Source organism: Triturus cristatus, chromosome 2_1 (genome assembly GCF_964204655.1).
Source record: "Triturus cristatus chromosome 2_1, aTriCri1.1, whole genome shotgun sequence".
Taxonomy (NCBI): Eukaryota; Metazoa; Chordata; class Amphibia; order Caudata; family Salamandridae; genus Triturus; species Triturus cristatus.
This window is the reverse complement of record NC_140581.1, coordinates 467,373,826-467,393,081: the sequence shown is the minus strand read 5'-3', so window position 1 is coordinate 467,393,081 and position 19,256 is coordinate 467,373,826. Positions and strand designations below refer to the sequence as shown.

The following is a 19,256-nucleotide window of genomic DNA, read 5'->3' as shown; positions in this document are numbered from 1 at the left end:
TAACTAGTCTCTAAAGTTGTAATATAAAATATGTGCTTGGGAGTGTAACAATGCATATGCACTGTGACAAAGATGTGAATCCCAGATTGTAATATGTATGGCATAGCGCTGTGCGTTATAACATAGGCATCGAGGAAGGCACGTTAGATGGGGCAATATAACCCATGCGAAGGCAAGTGTGGCATGACATATTCACGGGATGGTGTTACAGTTCACATGTGCTAGAGAGTGTCATAGCATACGCACTAGGTGGTGGAATACAACACAGAGGTGTGTGGCACTCGGCGGGCACTGGTGGGTGAAACACAGCATTGGGCTCAGCCAGAAGCGTGCTGTGACTCTCAAGTGAGGTTCATCTCCTTTCCAGAGAGTAACATAAAAAGTATTACACATCCGGCGGTGGATGTGTGTTTTATTAACCGTGAGGGGGGTTTCTTGCATAGTTTTGGTCAAATTTGTGTCAAATCCCCTTTGAATGGCTTGGTGTGCGTGTGTATTAAATGAGCCCGTCAATAGCTACCCATGTTTGTATAAATAAACGATAAGGGTGTCTACTTGGAGAGTACCCACTGGCAGGGGCGCCGGGATTAGTCACGGTAGGGCGTCAGACACATCAGAGCTTCACTTGCGCTGTAAATACATTCCACGTGGATTCATTGTATACATAGTTGCCTTTTAATGAATATCAGACAAATCGTCATAGTGATAGGTACTTACGGTTTGTCCAGCATGTCCTAGGTGTTTCTATAAATATATTAAAAAAATAATAAAAAACAAAGGCCGGCCCCGGGGGATGGGGTCCACGGGGCTGATTAAGGCCTCGGGAGGGGGGCCACGTGGCCCCCTTCCAAATTTTTTTTTTCTAAGAAGAAAATTAGGGGGCAGGCCCTGGGGGATGGGGTCCCCAGGGCCAATAAATTAGAAAAGAAGGGGGGCCACACAGCCCCACTTCTTAAAAAAAAAGAATGTATAAAAGACCGGCATCACGCCGGAGGCCACGCCCCCTCCTTGCAGCACTCTGGAAACACGCCCCCTGGCGGGTTGTAAGTTCGGAAATTAATTCCCCTTCAGTACTGAGGGTCCCTGAGGGCCAACTAGCCAAACAGGTATCTCCAGTATGCGCCAGGGAGCTGCGTTGCAGACAGGTGTTCTAAGGCCACGCCCCTTTTTACACCTCTCTGCAACGCAGCTCTGTGGCGCTTACTGGAGGTACCTAGTGGGCTAGTTTGACCCTAGGGACCCTTAGGATTCAAGGGGACTTAATCTCTCAACTTAGAATGGTCACAGGGCGCGTTTTCACAGTGGTGAATGGAGGGGACGGGGCCTGAGGTGACGTGTGCAAACACGCCCTGTGGCGCGTTTTAAGTTGGGGAAATAATTCCGCTTCAATCCTGAGGGACCCTGGGGGCCAACTAGCCCACCAGGTGCTTCCAGTAAGCGCCACTGCACTGTGCTGCAGAGAGATGGTACAGGCTGTGCCCCTTTTTTACACCTCTCTGCAATGGCGCTTACTGGACGTACCTAGTGGGCTATTTTGCCCCTAGGGACCCTCAGGATTCAAGGGGACTTAATCTCCCAACTTAAAACGGCCACAGGGCGTGTTTACACAGTGGGGAAGGGAGGGGACAGGGCCTGAGGTGATGTGTGCAAACACGCCCCATGGCGCATTTTAAGTTGGGGAAATAATTCCCCTTCAATCCTGAGGGCCCCTGGGGCTAACTAGCCCACCAGGTGCTTCCAGTAAGCGCCACTGCGCTGCGTTGCAGAGAGGTGGTCTAGGCTGTGCCCCTTTTTACATCTCTCTGCAACGCAGCTCTGTGGCGCTTACTGGAGGTACCTAGTGGGCTAGTTGGACCCTAGGGACCCTCAGGATTCAAGGGGACTTAATCTCCCAACTTAAAACGCCCACAGGGCGTGTTTACACAGTGGGGAAGGGAGTGGACGGGGCCTGAGGTGACGTGTGCAAACACTCCCTGTGGCGCATTTTAAGAGGTAGTTTTAATCCCCCTGCCCTATTATATACTAGGGGCTTACAGAGGAGGTCATGCTAATCACAGGGGGACCCCAACGCATAGTGTTCCCTAGTGTATGTAGGTGTTTTCACTGTATTTTAAGTGTCTTTTAACATAGCACTGGCTCTAGGACTGGTTAGTCAGACTCAGTTACCACCAGTATCTGTCTGAAAAAGTTGAGGGTACAGGATGATTTTGCAACAAGGCTTCTTTCTGCTCTTCTGTTTGTTCTTTCTGCACGTTATCCTTCTTCCTGCACTTTTCTTTGTCTTTGAGGACTTCTGTTGCTTCTTTCTGCATTTCTTTTTTTTCTTTCTGTGCGTTTTTTCTTCTTTCTTCACGTGTCCTATCTCTGTTAGAAATTAGCATTTAAATAACCTTTGAAATTCACTGAAAAAACCATAGGTTTCAGGCACGTTATAGTTAGGAATTAGCATTTAAAAAAACCTTAGAAATTCACTGAAAAAACCATAGGTTTCAGGGGCGTTATAGTTAGCTGGACTTTTCACTCGTACAAAACCATTGAAATTCTCCTGTTATAGTTAGTTCAGCTAACTATAACTCGTGCGCCCGCAATGCACTGCTGATGACGTCACATATTACATCACTCATGACATGGTCAGTGACATCACTCATGACATCACTGATGACATCTCAAATGACATCTCAATCTCTAGAGTAACATTTCTATTTGTCTTTTGTGCTTGCGGTGACCTGTCTCCCAGGTGTGAACATATGACCACATTAGCAGATTCCCACCCACACGTGACTTACTATCGCTGTCTGTGAAAAAACAAAAGGAAACCTAAACTGCAATAACACTTGCTTGAGCAGAAACATGCCAAATAGAAAGAGAAGCACGCAGCAGTCAAGATGGCCGTCTGTTTGAAGCATGCAGTTTAAATCAAGGGGGAAAGAACAGAGGAAGTGCTGCTGCATTGCAATGGTCGACCAGGAGGAACCATGAACGCGTGATGGTCAATCTGAAGGAACAATGAGCAAAATCGCCTGGGCGTGAACCAAATACATAAATGTGGAACAATTACAAGCAATGCACCACTAAAAAGGCAAAGGCAGCATTTCTTAAAGGCGCAAAAACAGAAGGAATGCCAATTGATGGGTTTGGTTAAAGAACATTTTGTAGATACATCACACTTCGCAGAGCAGTGCTTACTCACTCTAGGCTCGACTTAAAAAATGGCTAGACTTCACAGTTGCTGACATTAGATATCACTTTCTCATCTTCCAAGAAGGTCGCCATCAGACAGCTCTTATTTCCTGAACCTACAGTCAGGGGCGTGGCTTAGTCAGTGAAATTCGAGGGGTGTGAATCGCAAATTTCCTTACTAAAAAACTGTATGCAGAAGGGTGAAGGGATCAGATGACCAAGGCTTGGTATAAACCGATCCCATGAGAAAGAGTTTCAGTACTGATTTGTATTAGGTGGCCCCTGTCTAAGTTACTGATAAAAAAAAATACAAGTTAAAAGCTTTTAGTCAAATACGGATCAAGTGAAAAACCAACAAAGGCATAGGAGACTGGACTCAGGGCCGCCAGACCCAACTCTCAGGCTAAGAATGCATTTATTTGGGGGGTGTTCCACCCCAAACACCTGCCCCACTCGAATCAAGCTATTCTGGCTGAAGAGGAGTGAAACCCCGAAACCGGTCCTAGGATGCTTGTTTCCGGTCCAGGGAGGACCTGGCTTGGCAGTTCGGGCTGGACTGTTCCCATGAGGCACAGGGTCAAGACTGATTTGCATATGGCCAGGTCTAAACTGGGGTGGCATGGTGCGCAAAAGAATGATGGATTTAGCCCAGATCTCTGGACTGGGGGTGAATGTTTAGATTTGTTCTGCATTACGTCCATCAATTGTGTGTCTTTTGCTTTCCCACCCTGAAGCTACACACCTGCCTACAGTACCTGCAGCATAAAATATGGTAAAATGCAAGCTCCTGTTTAAACGACTCAGTGGAAAGGCATCACGAGCATGTCACATTTGTTCCTGGAGCTAAGCAAAGAACTAGAAGTTACCCAATGTGTGCAGGTTTCTGAGATGAAGGAGTCTGGGGCGCATTCCTGCTCCGCATGTAACTGTTCACTGCCCACATTCAGAGCGTGTCCTTCTGTTCGCACAATAACTACACTCCACGCTGTTACTTGAAGTGTAAAAGGCCATTTTATTAGGACAAGGTTGCAACCATTTTAGACTTTATTAAACAGTACATAAATGCCATCCCCACCAATTCGCCAGGCTCCCAGTTCCCACGCAGCATGCCGCCACTGCAACTGCCACCGTACCAACTCCCTCACACACCCCAGGATGAGGTCCCTTCATACCCATGCTCCCTTTGACCCATGCCCCTTGCCTTAGTGCGTTACCTGAGAGTCCGTCCGGGACCTCCACATCATGACCGGCGCTGCTGCGCCCTCTTGCTTCCTGTCCACCGTTCTGTCTGAGGCCGTACACGCCTCCTGTAAAACTAAAACAATCTGGTTACCTCCACCCCCCCATACCCGAAAACCATATTCAGTATCTTCTCACCATACCACCGTCTGACACCAATTTATCAATCACGTTGTTGTATGCGCTACGCGATCTCTCGTTGGAGGGAAGGTTGCCGCGGTCCCCCCTACTGCTTCTGGCCAGCGCCCCGGGGCCGTCATGCACACCACTGGCGATGCCCCGTTCTGCCGGTGTCAATTGCCAGTCCTGGCCCCCCCAGGCTGCTCCAGCCTGGAGGGTCCCTAGCACCACCGGGCCTCATGCTGTGCTGGCAGTACCTCACCCCTACCCAGGGATCGTGCACCAGCTGTGGCCCCCTCCCCCCCAAACCACACTGTGCCGGGCTGGCCATGGGGGGTGGAGGGCCCTGGCACACCTACCGCCTGCTGCACGCCCTTCTTAGAGGGCCCCCTACCTCCGCAGAAAAAATTCCAGAACCTGGCTCAGCTTCGCCCTCCCAAACATAGTCTGCCCCAAATAGCCCCCCCCCAACAAACCCAGGCTGCCTGGTCCAGGCATGCCGCACGACCCTGGGGTGAAAACTGCTGCACGTCCTCCCGCCAAGGCTCAATATGGAGTGGGAGCCCACTGGCCCCCCACGCTGCGGTGTTGTCTGCCAGGGCCTGTGCTGTGCAGGCACATAAAATACCCGCCTCTCCACCAACTGGGGGCAGGCTGGCCCCGGCTACCCCCGACAGAAAACCCCCAATCTAGCGCAGCGCGCCGCACACGCGCGGCCGGCTACATGCTGGCAGGGCCCTGTTCGTCCCTAGTACTCGCCTCGTCACGACACCAGGGGGGGCCCACAAACCGCGAGAGATGTGGCCGGGAGACGCGGCTGGGCGGGCGACGCTGGCTGCCATGAATCAGACCCGCTGAAGGGCCGACAAGCACCCGAGCGAGGTAAGAGGGGGAGGGAGGGGGGGTTCCTGAAAACCTTGCCGCATTATGCCATCCCCCTCCTGAAGAACCAAGACCTTATGGGCCTGGCGGCACAGGGTACACCTTAATCTCCTGAGTTCACCTGCTTTGTCGAACAGAGACACGGGACACTCCGTTAGGCGTAGAAGATAAGGTTTATTAGCTGCAGCTAAGTACAGTTGTCCCAGAAGTACACTCGGTATGTTCTTAGGAGACTGCCACTTTACTTCGTGGCGCACAATCTTTTATAACACACATATTCACAAAGAACACTCCCAATGCATACAGGGTCAACCAATGAGAAGAATGTGAAAACAAGATATTAAGTAACTCAAATAAGCCTCCCTTCCAACTGTGTTTGTCACCCTTCCCCACAAGTTAATCAGTGGTAATGTTTATAAGTCGACTTGCAGGTGACAGGACACATTTGTATGCCCCGGAGGACAGTTGTGAAATGAGAGAATACGAGTAAAGAATAGCGAAGGCCAGAGGATAAGATGAAGTCAGGAAAGAATGGTGCGAACCAACAGATAGTCGAGACAGGGATCAGTCAAACCAGACGAGGATTAGTGGAGTCGGCCAGACCCTGACACCAGCTATAAACAGAGGCAGGAGGTTATTTAACACGTTGCAGTAGGATGAAGGAAAACAACACCTCGTTCCCGCACTGCCTGAGTGAGGGCAACACAAAATGGTGGCTAAATACGAAAACTGAATTACCTCAGACCCTCCTTTTGCCATTACTCAGGAAAGACACACAGACTCATTTTAATCTGAGTCGACGTCAATGGCCATGACACACAGACTCATTTTAATGCTCTCCGTCTTCCGTGACACAGACCTTGGGACACACATAGTGGCAAAAAGACCACAGATGGCGGGGCCACACTGCATACAGAGACAACAGGAAAAAATGATGGCCAAAATCACTCCAAGGAATGTTAATACCTTCCATCCCCATTTGGACAGTAATCCCCAAAACCATTCCAATAAAGACCAATCTCCTTCGTCCTGATGAATCGACTCGGAGATCACATGTAATTTGGAGATGGCTTGGTATACCGTAGGGGCGTCGTCAGGTATATAAATGCAACAGCTAGATCCGATCAATTTACAAACTCCACCACAATCCACAAGAATAACATCCAGAGCAATCCGGTTCTGCAATGTCATGAGACGATCCGCTTGAAGTTCAGCTGTGAGATTACACAGTGACATCTATGGTAGTCTCAACAACACAAACCAATTGTCTCATGTTTCTACTGTTGGCCATTGGGCCCTAAAAAGGGAGAAATCCTTTTAGGAAATCCCCTCCCTTTTGTCCTGCCGTGTCTTTAGAATCAATAATCCCTCTGCCATATCTGTTTCTGTGATGTCCCGAAGGGGCAGTGTATGTAGGGGGGAGAAGAAAGGCTATATAGCATGTTCCTGAAAAATCCGTCGGTAGCCACGTGTACGCTCTATCGTGGCAGACAAAATACGTGCCCTGGGATGGTACTAACTGTGGTGAATTCTGATATGTGTGAATGTATGTATGCAAACAAACATTACTTCCTTGTCCAGTGTCAGTAGTCTGGCCATTCATTTGTAAACAAAAGTTACCTTGATGAGGCACAGTCCAAATCGGTGGAGATTTTCCCTGTTTAACTCTATCTGTAAGGCTAGTAGCGTAACGAGTCACGTTCCAACCATCGTATGCCCGTTTCTCATCAACAGGAACCCTACTATTCTCTACAATTCTAGCCATAGCCACTATTCCTTTTATCAGAGAACTATGACTAAAATCTTGCCCACTACCATATGAACCAACTGGACGTCTAAATCGGTTCTGATATGCATTTGAAAACATCACAAAATAGGCCCAAGCGGAACCTTCATAAGAAAATGGAAGGGCTAAATATGGCATCCCTTTGTCTGTGGTATGAGGCATAAGTCCACACACCCAACAGTCGGTTGTGTTGACTACCAATTGGTGTTGATGCAACAACTGGACAAATGAATTGTTAAAGTATTCTGTTCTCCTGATTAGTTCATGTTGGGGAAGCGTATGTAATTGATGTGGGGAGATAGTAGAATGAAAAGGCAAGGAAATAGAAGTAGGAACAGATTTATGCTGCATAGCATGAACAATCCAACCTATACAAGCCAATAAGATACTAGAAAACATAAAAACACACAATTTTATGCCACATTGACTGTACACTAATTTACAATATTTTTTTCTCATCTCTTCCTTCTTATTATTCTTTCCCAATTTGACATCCATCCTCTAAAATTGTTGCTCAAGGCAATCTTCCTTACTCACTTGGCTGTGATTATTAGCCGTCCTATGACACTGCAAGTCCTGGGGGCCTAGCCACTATACAGGTCACGAACCAAGACTCCTACCGTGACCCTGCAACCTGGACAGATGATACATGTCACGAAAGAGATGAGAATTTCAGGTGTCCTTGACCAGTCTAGGCCTTAAATTATATCGAGTTCTGTTGAGTACAGTTTGAAATAGTGTCTGTGGATCTGTAGTGTTCAATCGGAGATGTGGCGGTACGGCTTCTTGCAAAACGTCGTCATCTTCTTTCTCTGACCGAGCTCCATCTAGGTGTGCACTACTGAAAGGTACAAACCGGGGGACCCTTTCGCCTTCAAAATCACCTACACCCTTACGGACCCACTGGTCAAAAGGCAAGGGCACCTTTTTGCAGTGCACGCCAGTGCACGCCATGGATCCAGTTCTTTTTCCCTTCTACTTTCACTGCTGTACGTGTCACCAGAAGAACCTGTCGAGGCGCCTTCCAACGAGGTTCCAAATTCCTTGTCTTCTGAAAATTTTTCACACTGACCCAGTCTCCCGGTTGGATAGAATGACCTGGGTCTGTGGAGGCCTCTGGTAAAGCGTTTTGAACCTGTTGGTGAAGAACACGTAATTTAGTGGTGAGGTCATGTAAGTAGTCAATCAGCATTGGATACTGTATGTCAGAATACTTTTTAGGGTGAGGGACTCCCCAAACATTAGCCGGGCGCCCAAAAACAACCTCGTATGGGCTGAGTCCCAAACGAGAATGTACAGTTGTTCTAGTGGATAGGAGAGCCAAAGGTAAAGCATCGGGCCAGGCAAGTCCCATGCTAGCCTGTACCTTTGCAAGCTTAAGTTTGAGAGTGCCGTTATAGCACTCTACCAAACCCGCTGATTGGGGATGGTTTGCCGCATGGAATTTCTGCCCGATACCAAGACCGGTACACACCTTTTTCATAATTTGGCCCACAAATTCACTTCCATTGTCACTCCAGACAATGCGTGGCAAACCAAACCTAGGGAAGAACTCTTTTAGAAGAACTTTGGCAGTGGACAAAGCAGTGTTGTCTTTCAGGGGGTAGGCCTCTATCCATCTGGAGAAGGCACACACCACCACCAAAACATATTTGAGATTGTTGCATCGTTCCATGTGAATATAATCAATTTGCAACACCTCAAAAGGATATGTTGGGGAGCAAAATGACCTGCTGGAGTTGGGGTTCCCTTTCCTGGATTATGCATCAAGCAAACAATACAATGCTTTACTAAATTATCTGCACATTTTGAAATCCCTTCGTTCAGCCACACTGGAGCCAGAAGCTTACATATTCCTTTCGCACTGATGAGGGCTGGACCATGTGCCATAGCAACTACAGGCAGTACATAGGCATCTAGTAACAGCCAACGCTGATGCTCTGACAATTCTATCCAACATCCCATCGCGTCTAACATTCCTGTACTCTCTTTCCACTTACTCAACTCTTTCTCTGTAGCCTCTCCTTGAATCGATCTCACACTTTCTATTGTATCCTCACACATTCCTTTTTCCTTGACCCAATTTGCAGGGCCCGCAACATACATGCGACTCATAGCATCTCTGGCTGTTTCTTTCGCTACCTCATCCGCAAAAGCATTCCCTCGACCAACATCATCAGTAATCCTCTAATGCGCACTACACTTTATGATTGCTATCTGGGTAGGCAAAGCAAGTGACTCAAGAAGATCAGTTACCAACTGACCATGCTGTATTTTAGTACCGTGGGAGGTAAAGAATCCTCTTTCCTTCCACAAACGACCAAAACTATGTGCCACACCAAACGCATACTGGCTGTCGGTATATACATTCACTCTCTTCCCCTTAGATAACACACACGCTCTGGTCAAAGCTATCAGTTCAGCCGCCTGAGCTGAATTATGTCTGATGCGTGCTGTCTCCACGATTGTATGCAAGGTGGTAACAGCATAAGCTGAAGTTGTTTCACCATTAGGGAGTTTAAAACAAGAACTATTCACCCATAGGATCCCATCTGGGTCCATTCGTGGTGTATCCTTCAAATCAATCCTACCTTTTGTCTCCTCCTCAGTACGGAGAAAACAATCATGTTGTTCCTGAATACCTTTCTCTTCTGGAAGAGGTAACAATGTGGCTGGATTTAAAGTGTTACATCGTTTGATGTGTACATGACTAGCCAAGAGCGTCAGCTCATACCCAGACAAGCGAGCACTTGTAAGATGCTGCGTTTTCGTCCTATTTAGCAAGGTATCCACTGCATGCGGTACCATAACAATAAGAGTGTTATCTAGCACCACTCCAGCCGATTGACGAATATAAATTTCTGCTGCTGCTGTAGCTTTAAGAGAACTAGGCAATGCCTTGGCTACTGGATCTAATGTAGCCGAAAAGTAGGCACATGGCCGCTGCTTGTCTCCAAATCGTTGTGTTAAGACTGACAACGCACAACCCTCTCTTTCACGGACATAGAGCGTGAAGGGCTTACTGTAATCCGGAGTACCCAACACAGGAGCAGAGCACAGAGCAGCATGTAAATCAGAAAAACTCTTCTGACATTTGTCAGTCCAAGGAAGGGGTTGGGGTGTGTCTTTCAAAGTGAGTGCCAACAAAGGTTTAGCCAACAAAGAAACATTTGGAATCCACTGTCTACAATAAGAGGTAATGCCCAAAAAGGCACGCACTTCTCTTTGTGTGGATGGCACAGACATTTGTGCAATTGCTTGAATACATTCTGGGGTCAGTCACCTTCCCTCCTTCGACAAGAGATGACCTAGATAGGTAACCTCTTGGCGGGCATATTGTAATTTAGAAGGTGAAACCTTATGGTGAAGGTCAGACAAGTGACGCAATAGTGCAATAGTCACATTCTTGCAAATATCCTCTGAATCAGCAGCAATCAATAAATCATCCACATACTGAATAAGGGTAGCACCTGGCGGCAAAGGAAAAGCATCGAGCTGGCACTTCAGAGCTTGGTTATAGATGGAGAGACTTTCACAATAGCCGTGGGGTGCGCGCTTGAACCGGAAACTTCGGCCTCCTAAAGAGAAGCCAAAAATATCCCTACTCTCTTCAGCAATGGGGATGCTGAAGAAAGCATTTTTCAGATCAATAACAGAAGACCAAGCTGCCGAGGCAGGTATCATAGTTAACAGGGCAGTGATATCTGGAACAACAGGAAACTGCGGTATAACAATTTTATTAACCTCCCGGAGATCAATAACAAAACGATAAACAGGAGGCTGAGAAAGATCAGTGCGTTTAAGAACCGGGAGAACAGGACTATTGCATACATTTCCCCTCGTCTCCTCAACCACACCCTTCTGAACCAAATCATAAATAATAGCAAAAAGTGCTCTTTCACCATCATTGGGAATTTTGTATTGAGTGATGCGTGGCAATTTATCATTGGGCTTGAGGGTAACGACATAGGGTGGGATCTCAAGACAACCAACATCATTTGGACCCATAGCCCAAAGTGTTGCAGGGAGAGAGAGCAATTCAGGTGGAAATTTATCTTTAGACAAATACATTGGAGAAGTCAGTTTTCGCCCCAAAACGAGATGTACACCAGAAGGAGAACAATATATCGTTGCATGCAGTCTTTTCAATAAATCCAAACCCAACAGATTTTCGCCGCAACCAGTCGTTAAAAGAAGCGGAGCTTCCAAATCATAAGAACCAATTGAAATAGGCAGAGGACAAGAAACCGGGCTATGAACTGGGGCGCCAGAAAATCCTATGGATACGTTTGTTAAGCCAGACAAAGGTGCCCCAGGGAGTTTGGAGTGAATAATAGAACTTCTCATCGCACCAGTATCTAAAAGAAATGGCTCTGAAACACCCATTGTAGTGACATTAACATAAGGCCCATTCTGATCTACTGGAATCGATACAACTCCCTCACTTTGTCTATGGCTGTCCTAGTTAGCGTGAAGACCGTCATTCTCACCTTCAACACAGTAATCATCATTGTAATACTGTGTAGACTGAGTATTTTGCTGAGCAAAGTAGTTCGTAGAATGTGGATGTGGAGGGGAACACTGTGTCTGGGGCGTCATACCTCGACCTCTACTCCTGGGCGCTAACTGGGAACCACCACGACCTCGTGGAGTAGATAATCCTCCATTACGCTGTAATAAAACCGGGCAGCCATTCTTAAAATGATCTTCCTCCCTACAATAGGCGCATTGGTTAGGACCTAACAAAGGCCGCGGAATATAGGGCTCAGGCTTTTGAAACACACTCTGAAACTGGGGAGGCTGTTGAAACTGGCGCTGAGCAGAGCGAGGAGGATAAGCTTGTTGCAGAAGAACCTTCGTTTTTAATTCTTTAGTCTTTTTCTCTTGCTTATCTTTTTCCTCTTTATCCCTTTTTTGGTAGTATTGAGCAGTAGCCAATATCTGAGCAGAAGAAGAAACAGCCCATGCACTTTCAGAGTCTTTTAATTTATGTGACAACTCGGGGAGCAAATTAAATACGAATTTATCTACAAATAATCGCTGTCCACCCTCCGTAGTCATATCCTGACCACTGTGATCAATAAACGTCTCCTCAAAACGAGTGAAGAAATCGGAGACACTCTCATCTTTCTTCTGTTTACACGCAGGTAATTTATCCCAATTAACTCGTAAGGCGGGCATCATTGTTTTCATTAAAGTAATAATCCTACTAGGGAGTTCTGTGATCAAAACATCAGGTTTAGCACCACCCACTTGTGCTCTATCCGAGGCAGTTATAGCATTCCATTTACCACCCAATTCCTGAGCGTGATCCTCTCTACGAATCCGAGCCCATAACGCTTGTGGGACTACATTTCCCATCAACATGTCAATATCGGCTAAATTCATGATACAGGCATCAACAGTCTGGGACAATTCTTTATAGTAATCAGCAGGGTTTTTACGGGGATCCGGGATCCGGTAAAGATTGTTTGAGGGCTAAAAAATCAGATCTCTTCCAGGGGACATGTACCCATATATGCTGGAAGTGAGCGGGAATAGCTGGATTATTACCTGCTTGCGCAACCTCTTCCCTCCATATCGGAGAAACCTCTCTCATTGGGTAATGTTTCAATGTCTGCCGAACAGCAGGATCAGAATCAAGAAAAGTTTGTGAAGAAAATAACGACCTAAAAGTAACAAGTGTCCTTACGGCGTCCTCAACCTTAGAACCCACAATGAGTCCTTTATCGAAGTTAGCCTGAACATCCAACAGACCCTGTGGAAGTAAACCCAAATCCATATCCTCCCATCCTTTAGCAAAAGTGTCACACATAGCATTAAATACATATCTCTGCGTGGGCGCATCCCACTGATGAAAGGTGATCATGATATCTTTCACACTATACTGGGGACCCTTCTCGATCCATTTGTGAGCGAGAGAGTCCAACACCACCCGTTCGTCGGAACCTGGAAGTTGACTACGAGACTGTCTTCGAGAGAAAGTCGGAGACATGTTCAGAGTCCCAAAGAAAGGGGACAAAAAGCCAGAGACAGTATCTGTTATTCGTTTGCGCACAGTAGGAGAATTAGACATAAGGACAGGGGACAAGGTATTAGGCGATACAGGAGAGGAACTGGCAGTTATAAGGGGAGCCGAAGGCAAAGAAGATTGATGTTCAGGAGATGGAGAGAAAGGAATCAGTGGCACGAGAGGTGGGAGTGGCAATACCGGAAGGGGCAAATGTGGAAGAACCGGAACAGGTGGGGGGACAACAGGCAACTGAACAGGATGTAACAACGGGGGTGCATTAGCACCTTGTACATAGGGCGGAGGCAATCTCAATAGGTGAGACATCAAAGGGTCTTCCTCCAGATCCTTACTTTTATCAGAAGGGGAATTAGGCAACACTGGATAGCATCTATCTATTGCCATACGATGCTGTCTTTCTGAAATTTCCATTGCATTATCAATCTCATTATCTTTAAACTAGTGTGCAGCCTGTATAATCATCATATTTTGTGCTTTCTTATCTCGTTTTGCGTGCTTAATTTCTTTCTGTTTGGCTTCTTTACGCCAGAGGCGGACAGAGTCAAACATTGCCGGCCGGGCTTGTCTTTTAAATAATATCGCTTCCAAATTGTCTAATATGTCAGGCTCAAAACTACCATTTTGTGGCCACTGTAGAACGCCATCGTTCTTCTTGTATTGGATCCATGCCTTATTAAAGGCAATGGGGCCGACACCATGTTTTGAATAAAGCTCATAGGTGGGAGTTCCAACTGGAGGAATCGGACAAGAGTCCTCCAGCCGGGAATCCCTACTACAACCAAGGCAACAGAACTTCCTAAACTTACTCAGACCAGGCATCGTTATTTCACTGGACTGTTCACAAACATCAAGGGGTTAAATCAAATAATACAGCACAAACGTACTCACCCCTCAAAGGCCCAAATCAAAACAAAACAAAATAGTGGGAGCTACCCACCAATACTTAACTAAGTGTCTTCTTACGCCAACAGAGGCCCGTCTAATGTCTCGCGATACCAAACATCATCAAAGGGACCAAAGCAGGGTGGCAGTCAGGGCAGCAGTCGTCAGCAGCCGTCAGAAAGGAGAAACCACGCTGCAAAAGACCTTCGGACCACTTCGACATACAGGGGTCGCTTGACGTGGTTCGCGATTCCTCCAGAATTATCTTGCGGGGCTCCTCACGATCCTCGGGCAGAACTGCTACCTCTGAAGCCGGCCCACGTTCGGGTGCCAGATTGAAGAACCAAGACCTTATGGGCCTGGTGGTGCAGGGTACGCCTTAATCTCCTGAGTTCACCTGCTTTGTCGAACAGAGACACGGGACACTCCGTTAGGCGTAGAAGATAAGGTTTATTAGCTGCAGCTAAGTACAGTTGTCCCAGAAGTACACTCGGTATGTTCTTAGGAGACTGCCACTTTACTTCGTGGCGCACAATCTTTTATAACACACATATTCACAAAGAACACTTCCAATGCATACAGGGTCAACCAATGAGAAGAATGTGAAAACAAGATATTAAGTAACTCAAATAAGCCTCCCTTCCAACTGTGTTTGTCACCCTTCCCCACAAGTTAATCAGTGATAGTGTTTATAAGTCGACTTGCAGGTGACAGGACACATTTGTATGCCCCGGAGGACAGTTGTGAAACGAGAGAATACGAGTAAAGAATAGCGAAGGCCAGAGGATAAGATAAAGTCAGGAAAGAATGGTGCGAACCAACAGATAGTCGAGACTGGGATCAGTCAAACCAGACGAGGATTAGTGGAGTCGGCCAGACCCTGACACCAGCTATAAACAGAGGCAGGAGGGTATTTGACACATTGCAGTAGGATGAAGGAAAACAACACCTCGTTCCCGCACTGCCTGAGTGAGGACAACACAAAATGGCGGAAAGACACAAAATGGTGGCTAAATACGAAAACTGAATTACCTCACTCCCACTGTGCGCACCTGCAGCCTGCACTGACCGGCATGGGGGAAGATGGCCCAGTGGCCTCATGTGTTGGAGCAACGTACACGGCTCCTGCGTCGCTCCCTCGGGGTCTGCCCCTCGTAACTGGGTGGAAATCCTGCCCATCTCCACAGCAAGGCCGAACCAGGGAATCAATTCCTAGGCCAGAACAAAGGCCCCCCCATCCCGAACCTATATCGCCACGCAGGGCACTGCAGCAGCCCACCAGGTGCCCGTGGACCCACACCCCTTGCCAGGAAAACTGACCCACAGCCTGTTCCCATGCCGCTTTTCCCGCCCACCAGATCGGCGGGGTACACACAATTCCAGCATCGTGGACCCTTATAATGCCCCATGCCCCCAATAAATCGCCCCACCGACCCAACTAACCTTCACTGACAAACTTTTGCTCTACACCCCCCGGTGGTGCTTAAGGTGTCAGGAAGAGGCCGGATCCTCCTCTCCTGACACCTTATATACAATCTTAAACTCCCGCCCCTTCCCCAATCCTCTAAACCCTCCCCCACCTTGTCCTTCCGGCCTTGCGCGAATAGCCCTGGGGAAAGACTGGTCTGCGACCTTCACTTCCCCGGGGGCCGTCATTGCTGAAGTTGCTGAGGAGTCTCTGGGCTGCAGCGTCCCAGAGGCGTGTGGGGTGCAAGTTTTGGAGTAGGGCATCCATACTTATGTATGTCAAACTAGGGCATCTGCTTAGTGGGATCATAGATGTCATGATCTCCCAGTGTGAGGTGGGCTCGACTGCATAAAGTGCCCAAGACAACAGAGTGATCTGTGCGTTGGGAATCGTAGGAACGTCACAAACGAAGGTGTGACACGCTCCCTTCCTCTGAGGTTTTGGCTAGTAAAAGGCAACTCCTGGGAATGGTGGATACATCACAAAACATTTTAATTCCCTGATTATTTGTATGCTTTGTTGTGCTTGATGTTCCTCAGCACATTTGGATTATTATTTGTGAATTTTGCATTTTCTGTTGCATAGAGCAGCTTTTGCTATTTTTGATGTCATAGCTGCTCTGGACCAACTTCCTGTGGATCATCTGACTCTGGAACTGTTATCCTGCTTGGCTGTTTTCTCTCCTGATGTCAGGGGGAGTTTGGTGGCTTGCTGAGTCTCACGAACGCAATCTATGTCATCTAGTAGAATTGTGTTGGTAACAATCTACACTAAAGGAGTTTTCCTCCATATGGGTCCATCATCATAGCTGTGACCCTCTAAAAGTGCCTCTTCTATTACTTATATAATTCTATGCAGTGTGCCTTCTTGCCCCATGGAAGCATTCACAAGGTTCTAAACTCTGGGATGTACTATTGTGCAGCCACCAGAGCACAGACAACTTACTTAACCTTCTGGAAACTGCTAAAAACTAAACTTTTTGGACAATCAAACGACTAAGAATCTTGGGCAGATGTGCTAAACCTTATAATGGTCACAAACACTCCAATTCAGCGTTTGTGACATTTGAAATTCTTTTTCTTATTTACTAATCCCATTTTAGGGGTCCGAAATGTTTTTCTGAGTCCTAAAATGGGTTTCCAAATGGATACAAATTCAGTTTCTGTAAGGGGCGTGTTCTGCGACGGAAATCTGGTTTCAAATCATTGATTTTTTTTACCAGCTCAGATTTAAAAGGGGGGGGGCCCTTGGGACCCCCTTCCCTTTTGTGAATGTGAAGAATGAAGTGTTTTAACAAACTTTAAAAACTTAGGAAATGAGCTTTTTTTCTTAATTTAGTCCCGATCCCTTTGAGAAAAACGTTTAAGGAAAAGTTTATTAAAAAGCAATAACAGACATGGTGGTCTGCTGACCCCAACAGGCCATCATTTCTGTGATGGACTCAAAAAGATAGTCAGAATTTGCAATTTATCTCATTAGTATGCAAGAAGTATGTCATATTCCAACCAGTGGCATAAGGAAACTTGAGGGGGCCCCCTGCAAAGTACACAGAGGGGCCCCCCTCTGGACTCACATGGGAGCTCTTAGGCCAGGGCCCAGTGCTGATGGGGCCCCTTGGAGCTCTGGGGCCCCCCCGCACAGCGGGGGCTGCATGGGCCTTTGTTACGCCACTGATTCCAACCCACCATGATTCAGAATTTTAAGAACCCGCCTATTAGTGCATGATTGAATTTTTAAAATTCTTTACTGGTTGCAAAAATACCGGTTGCTAATTGCCACCAGTAAACTATACTTATGGCCCCAAGTTTCCTAAATACAGAAACGGATGGTGGAGCAGGTAAAGCAAAAATTTGTATACCTTCTCTATTTTGCATGAAAATACTAATTACGTAATCATTCTAAATATTTACATATATTAATGGTTTGGAGTGTTATGACTAACCAACTTTTGCACCTTAATAAAAACAAGATACACGTGGGACTAAAATGCTAAGTGCATGGCTAATAAATTTAATGATTAACTGTGGTACGCAAACTAACTGTAGGAGGTGTTGCAATAGAGAATTGCATGATTTATGTTGCTTTTGTGATGGTTTGTGCTTCTAGTGTTGCGGAGTGGTGAATATTATTGCTTTAAATGTTGCTACAAGCTAGGCAAATGCTAATATATATTGGAATTAGTGTGGGTTTAAACATTAGAATCTTCATTTCCATATATTAATTACCTTTATGTTTGTTTTTGCTTAAGTTGGCATTCGGGCCTACTAGGCCGCAGTATTCAAAATGGAGTTCAGAAGTGGCCACCGTCATTTCAGCACAATGCCTACTGCGCAGACTCGGATGGCTCTGAAGATCTCCAGGCGACCTCTAACAACAAGACGATGCGTTCCTTGTCAAGGATAGGAGCGTGGAGGATTGCCAGGACCCAGCTAGTGTGAATGACTGAAAATACAATAGCGACCTGTACCCGGAGGTCTACATGTTGTTACTTTGGAACTTTTCGCCTGAGAACGGTACAAAAGAATACAATTTGGGAGATGACATGTTCAATCTCATGGGAACGAAGAAAACATGGGAATATAAAACCTTATTAGAAAATTCAGGGGATTTAGCCAATCAGAACACTTTTACTTCAAAAATTGTTGCACATTGTTCTAGAAGTAAGGGGAAAAGAATATATAAAGGGAAATTTAGAAGGGGAAGGGGGGGGTTCTCTCCAAAATTTTACGTGGGGGATGGTTGGATCGATTTATTAGCGCGACAGCCTGGTCCCTTGGCTACGTTTGGGACTGAGTCGTGCTGAGAGAGAGACTTTCCGGATTTATTTGGGTCTTAATTTGAGTTTGACCGGACAATTTCATCTGAAGGGATTGTATTAAGCTGTGGGTTGACAGGTTCTTCTGAAAATGGTCACCAATATTCAAATTTAGGTAAATATACTAGTCATGTAAATTTGTGTTCAAGATACTCATTCAAATTCTGATTTGATTGAGATTAGACTATGCTAATGAAAGTGAATTAATTAGATAAACTAAGCATTGATTAATAAAATGAGCCCGTGATTTTTTAATAAGGTATTGATTACTCTAATGTTCTGAAGTGTCAGAATGTGTTTTAGCTGGTTCTAAATCACCATCAACCATTTCAACTGATTGGTCCATCGACCAAGTGGTGGAGTTCCTTGATGTTAAAGTAAGGACTCTATAAGTACTGATGTATATAATGTATATAATGTGAAGAATTTTCCTCCGATAGGTAACAAGGTGCCCCACATGTCCAGCACTTATTTCCTCCTGTGTGCAGATTCGAGCGAGACGTATGAGTGTTGGTGTTATGGGCCCCACCAATGAAGGCGTGCGTGAATGAGTAAGGGTGATGACGGATCTGTGATGCAGGGAGGATATGAAAATTTGCCCTTTTCCGCTGGAGCACGAGTAATGCCAAATATCAGGGCTCTGGTGAAGGGTGGCCGATCAATAATTGAAGATGCTTCTCCCATAATACTACTAACGACCTTTGTCTACTACAACTGTATTGCCTCCACTGACTTAGTAGATGACAACAGCCGAATAAACAATTTGAATATATGATTGTTCATAAGCATCACACACCTGCCAGTCACTACTACTATTGTTTCATTGGATGGTGTTCCTCAGTGGCAGTAAGGC

The 19,256-nt window shown here is 46.3% G+C and overlaps 1 protein-coding gene across 1 annotated transcript in view; it reads left to right on the top strand.

Moving 5' to 3' along the window:
* Positions 1-18,564, top strand: part of LOC146865487 (uncharacterized) — an 82,095-nt gene extending 63,531 nt beyond the window's left edge. The window contains exon 4 of the mRNA XM_085640744.1: positions 17,837-18,564. Coding sequence (XP_085496870.1) covers positions 17,837-18,026 — 190 coding nt within the window. The 3' untranslated portion in view covers positions 18,027-18,564. The remainder of the gene's footprint in view (positions 1-17,836) is intronic.
* The last annotated feature ends 692 nt before the right edge of the window (positions 18,565-19,256 follow it).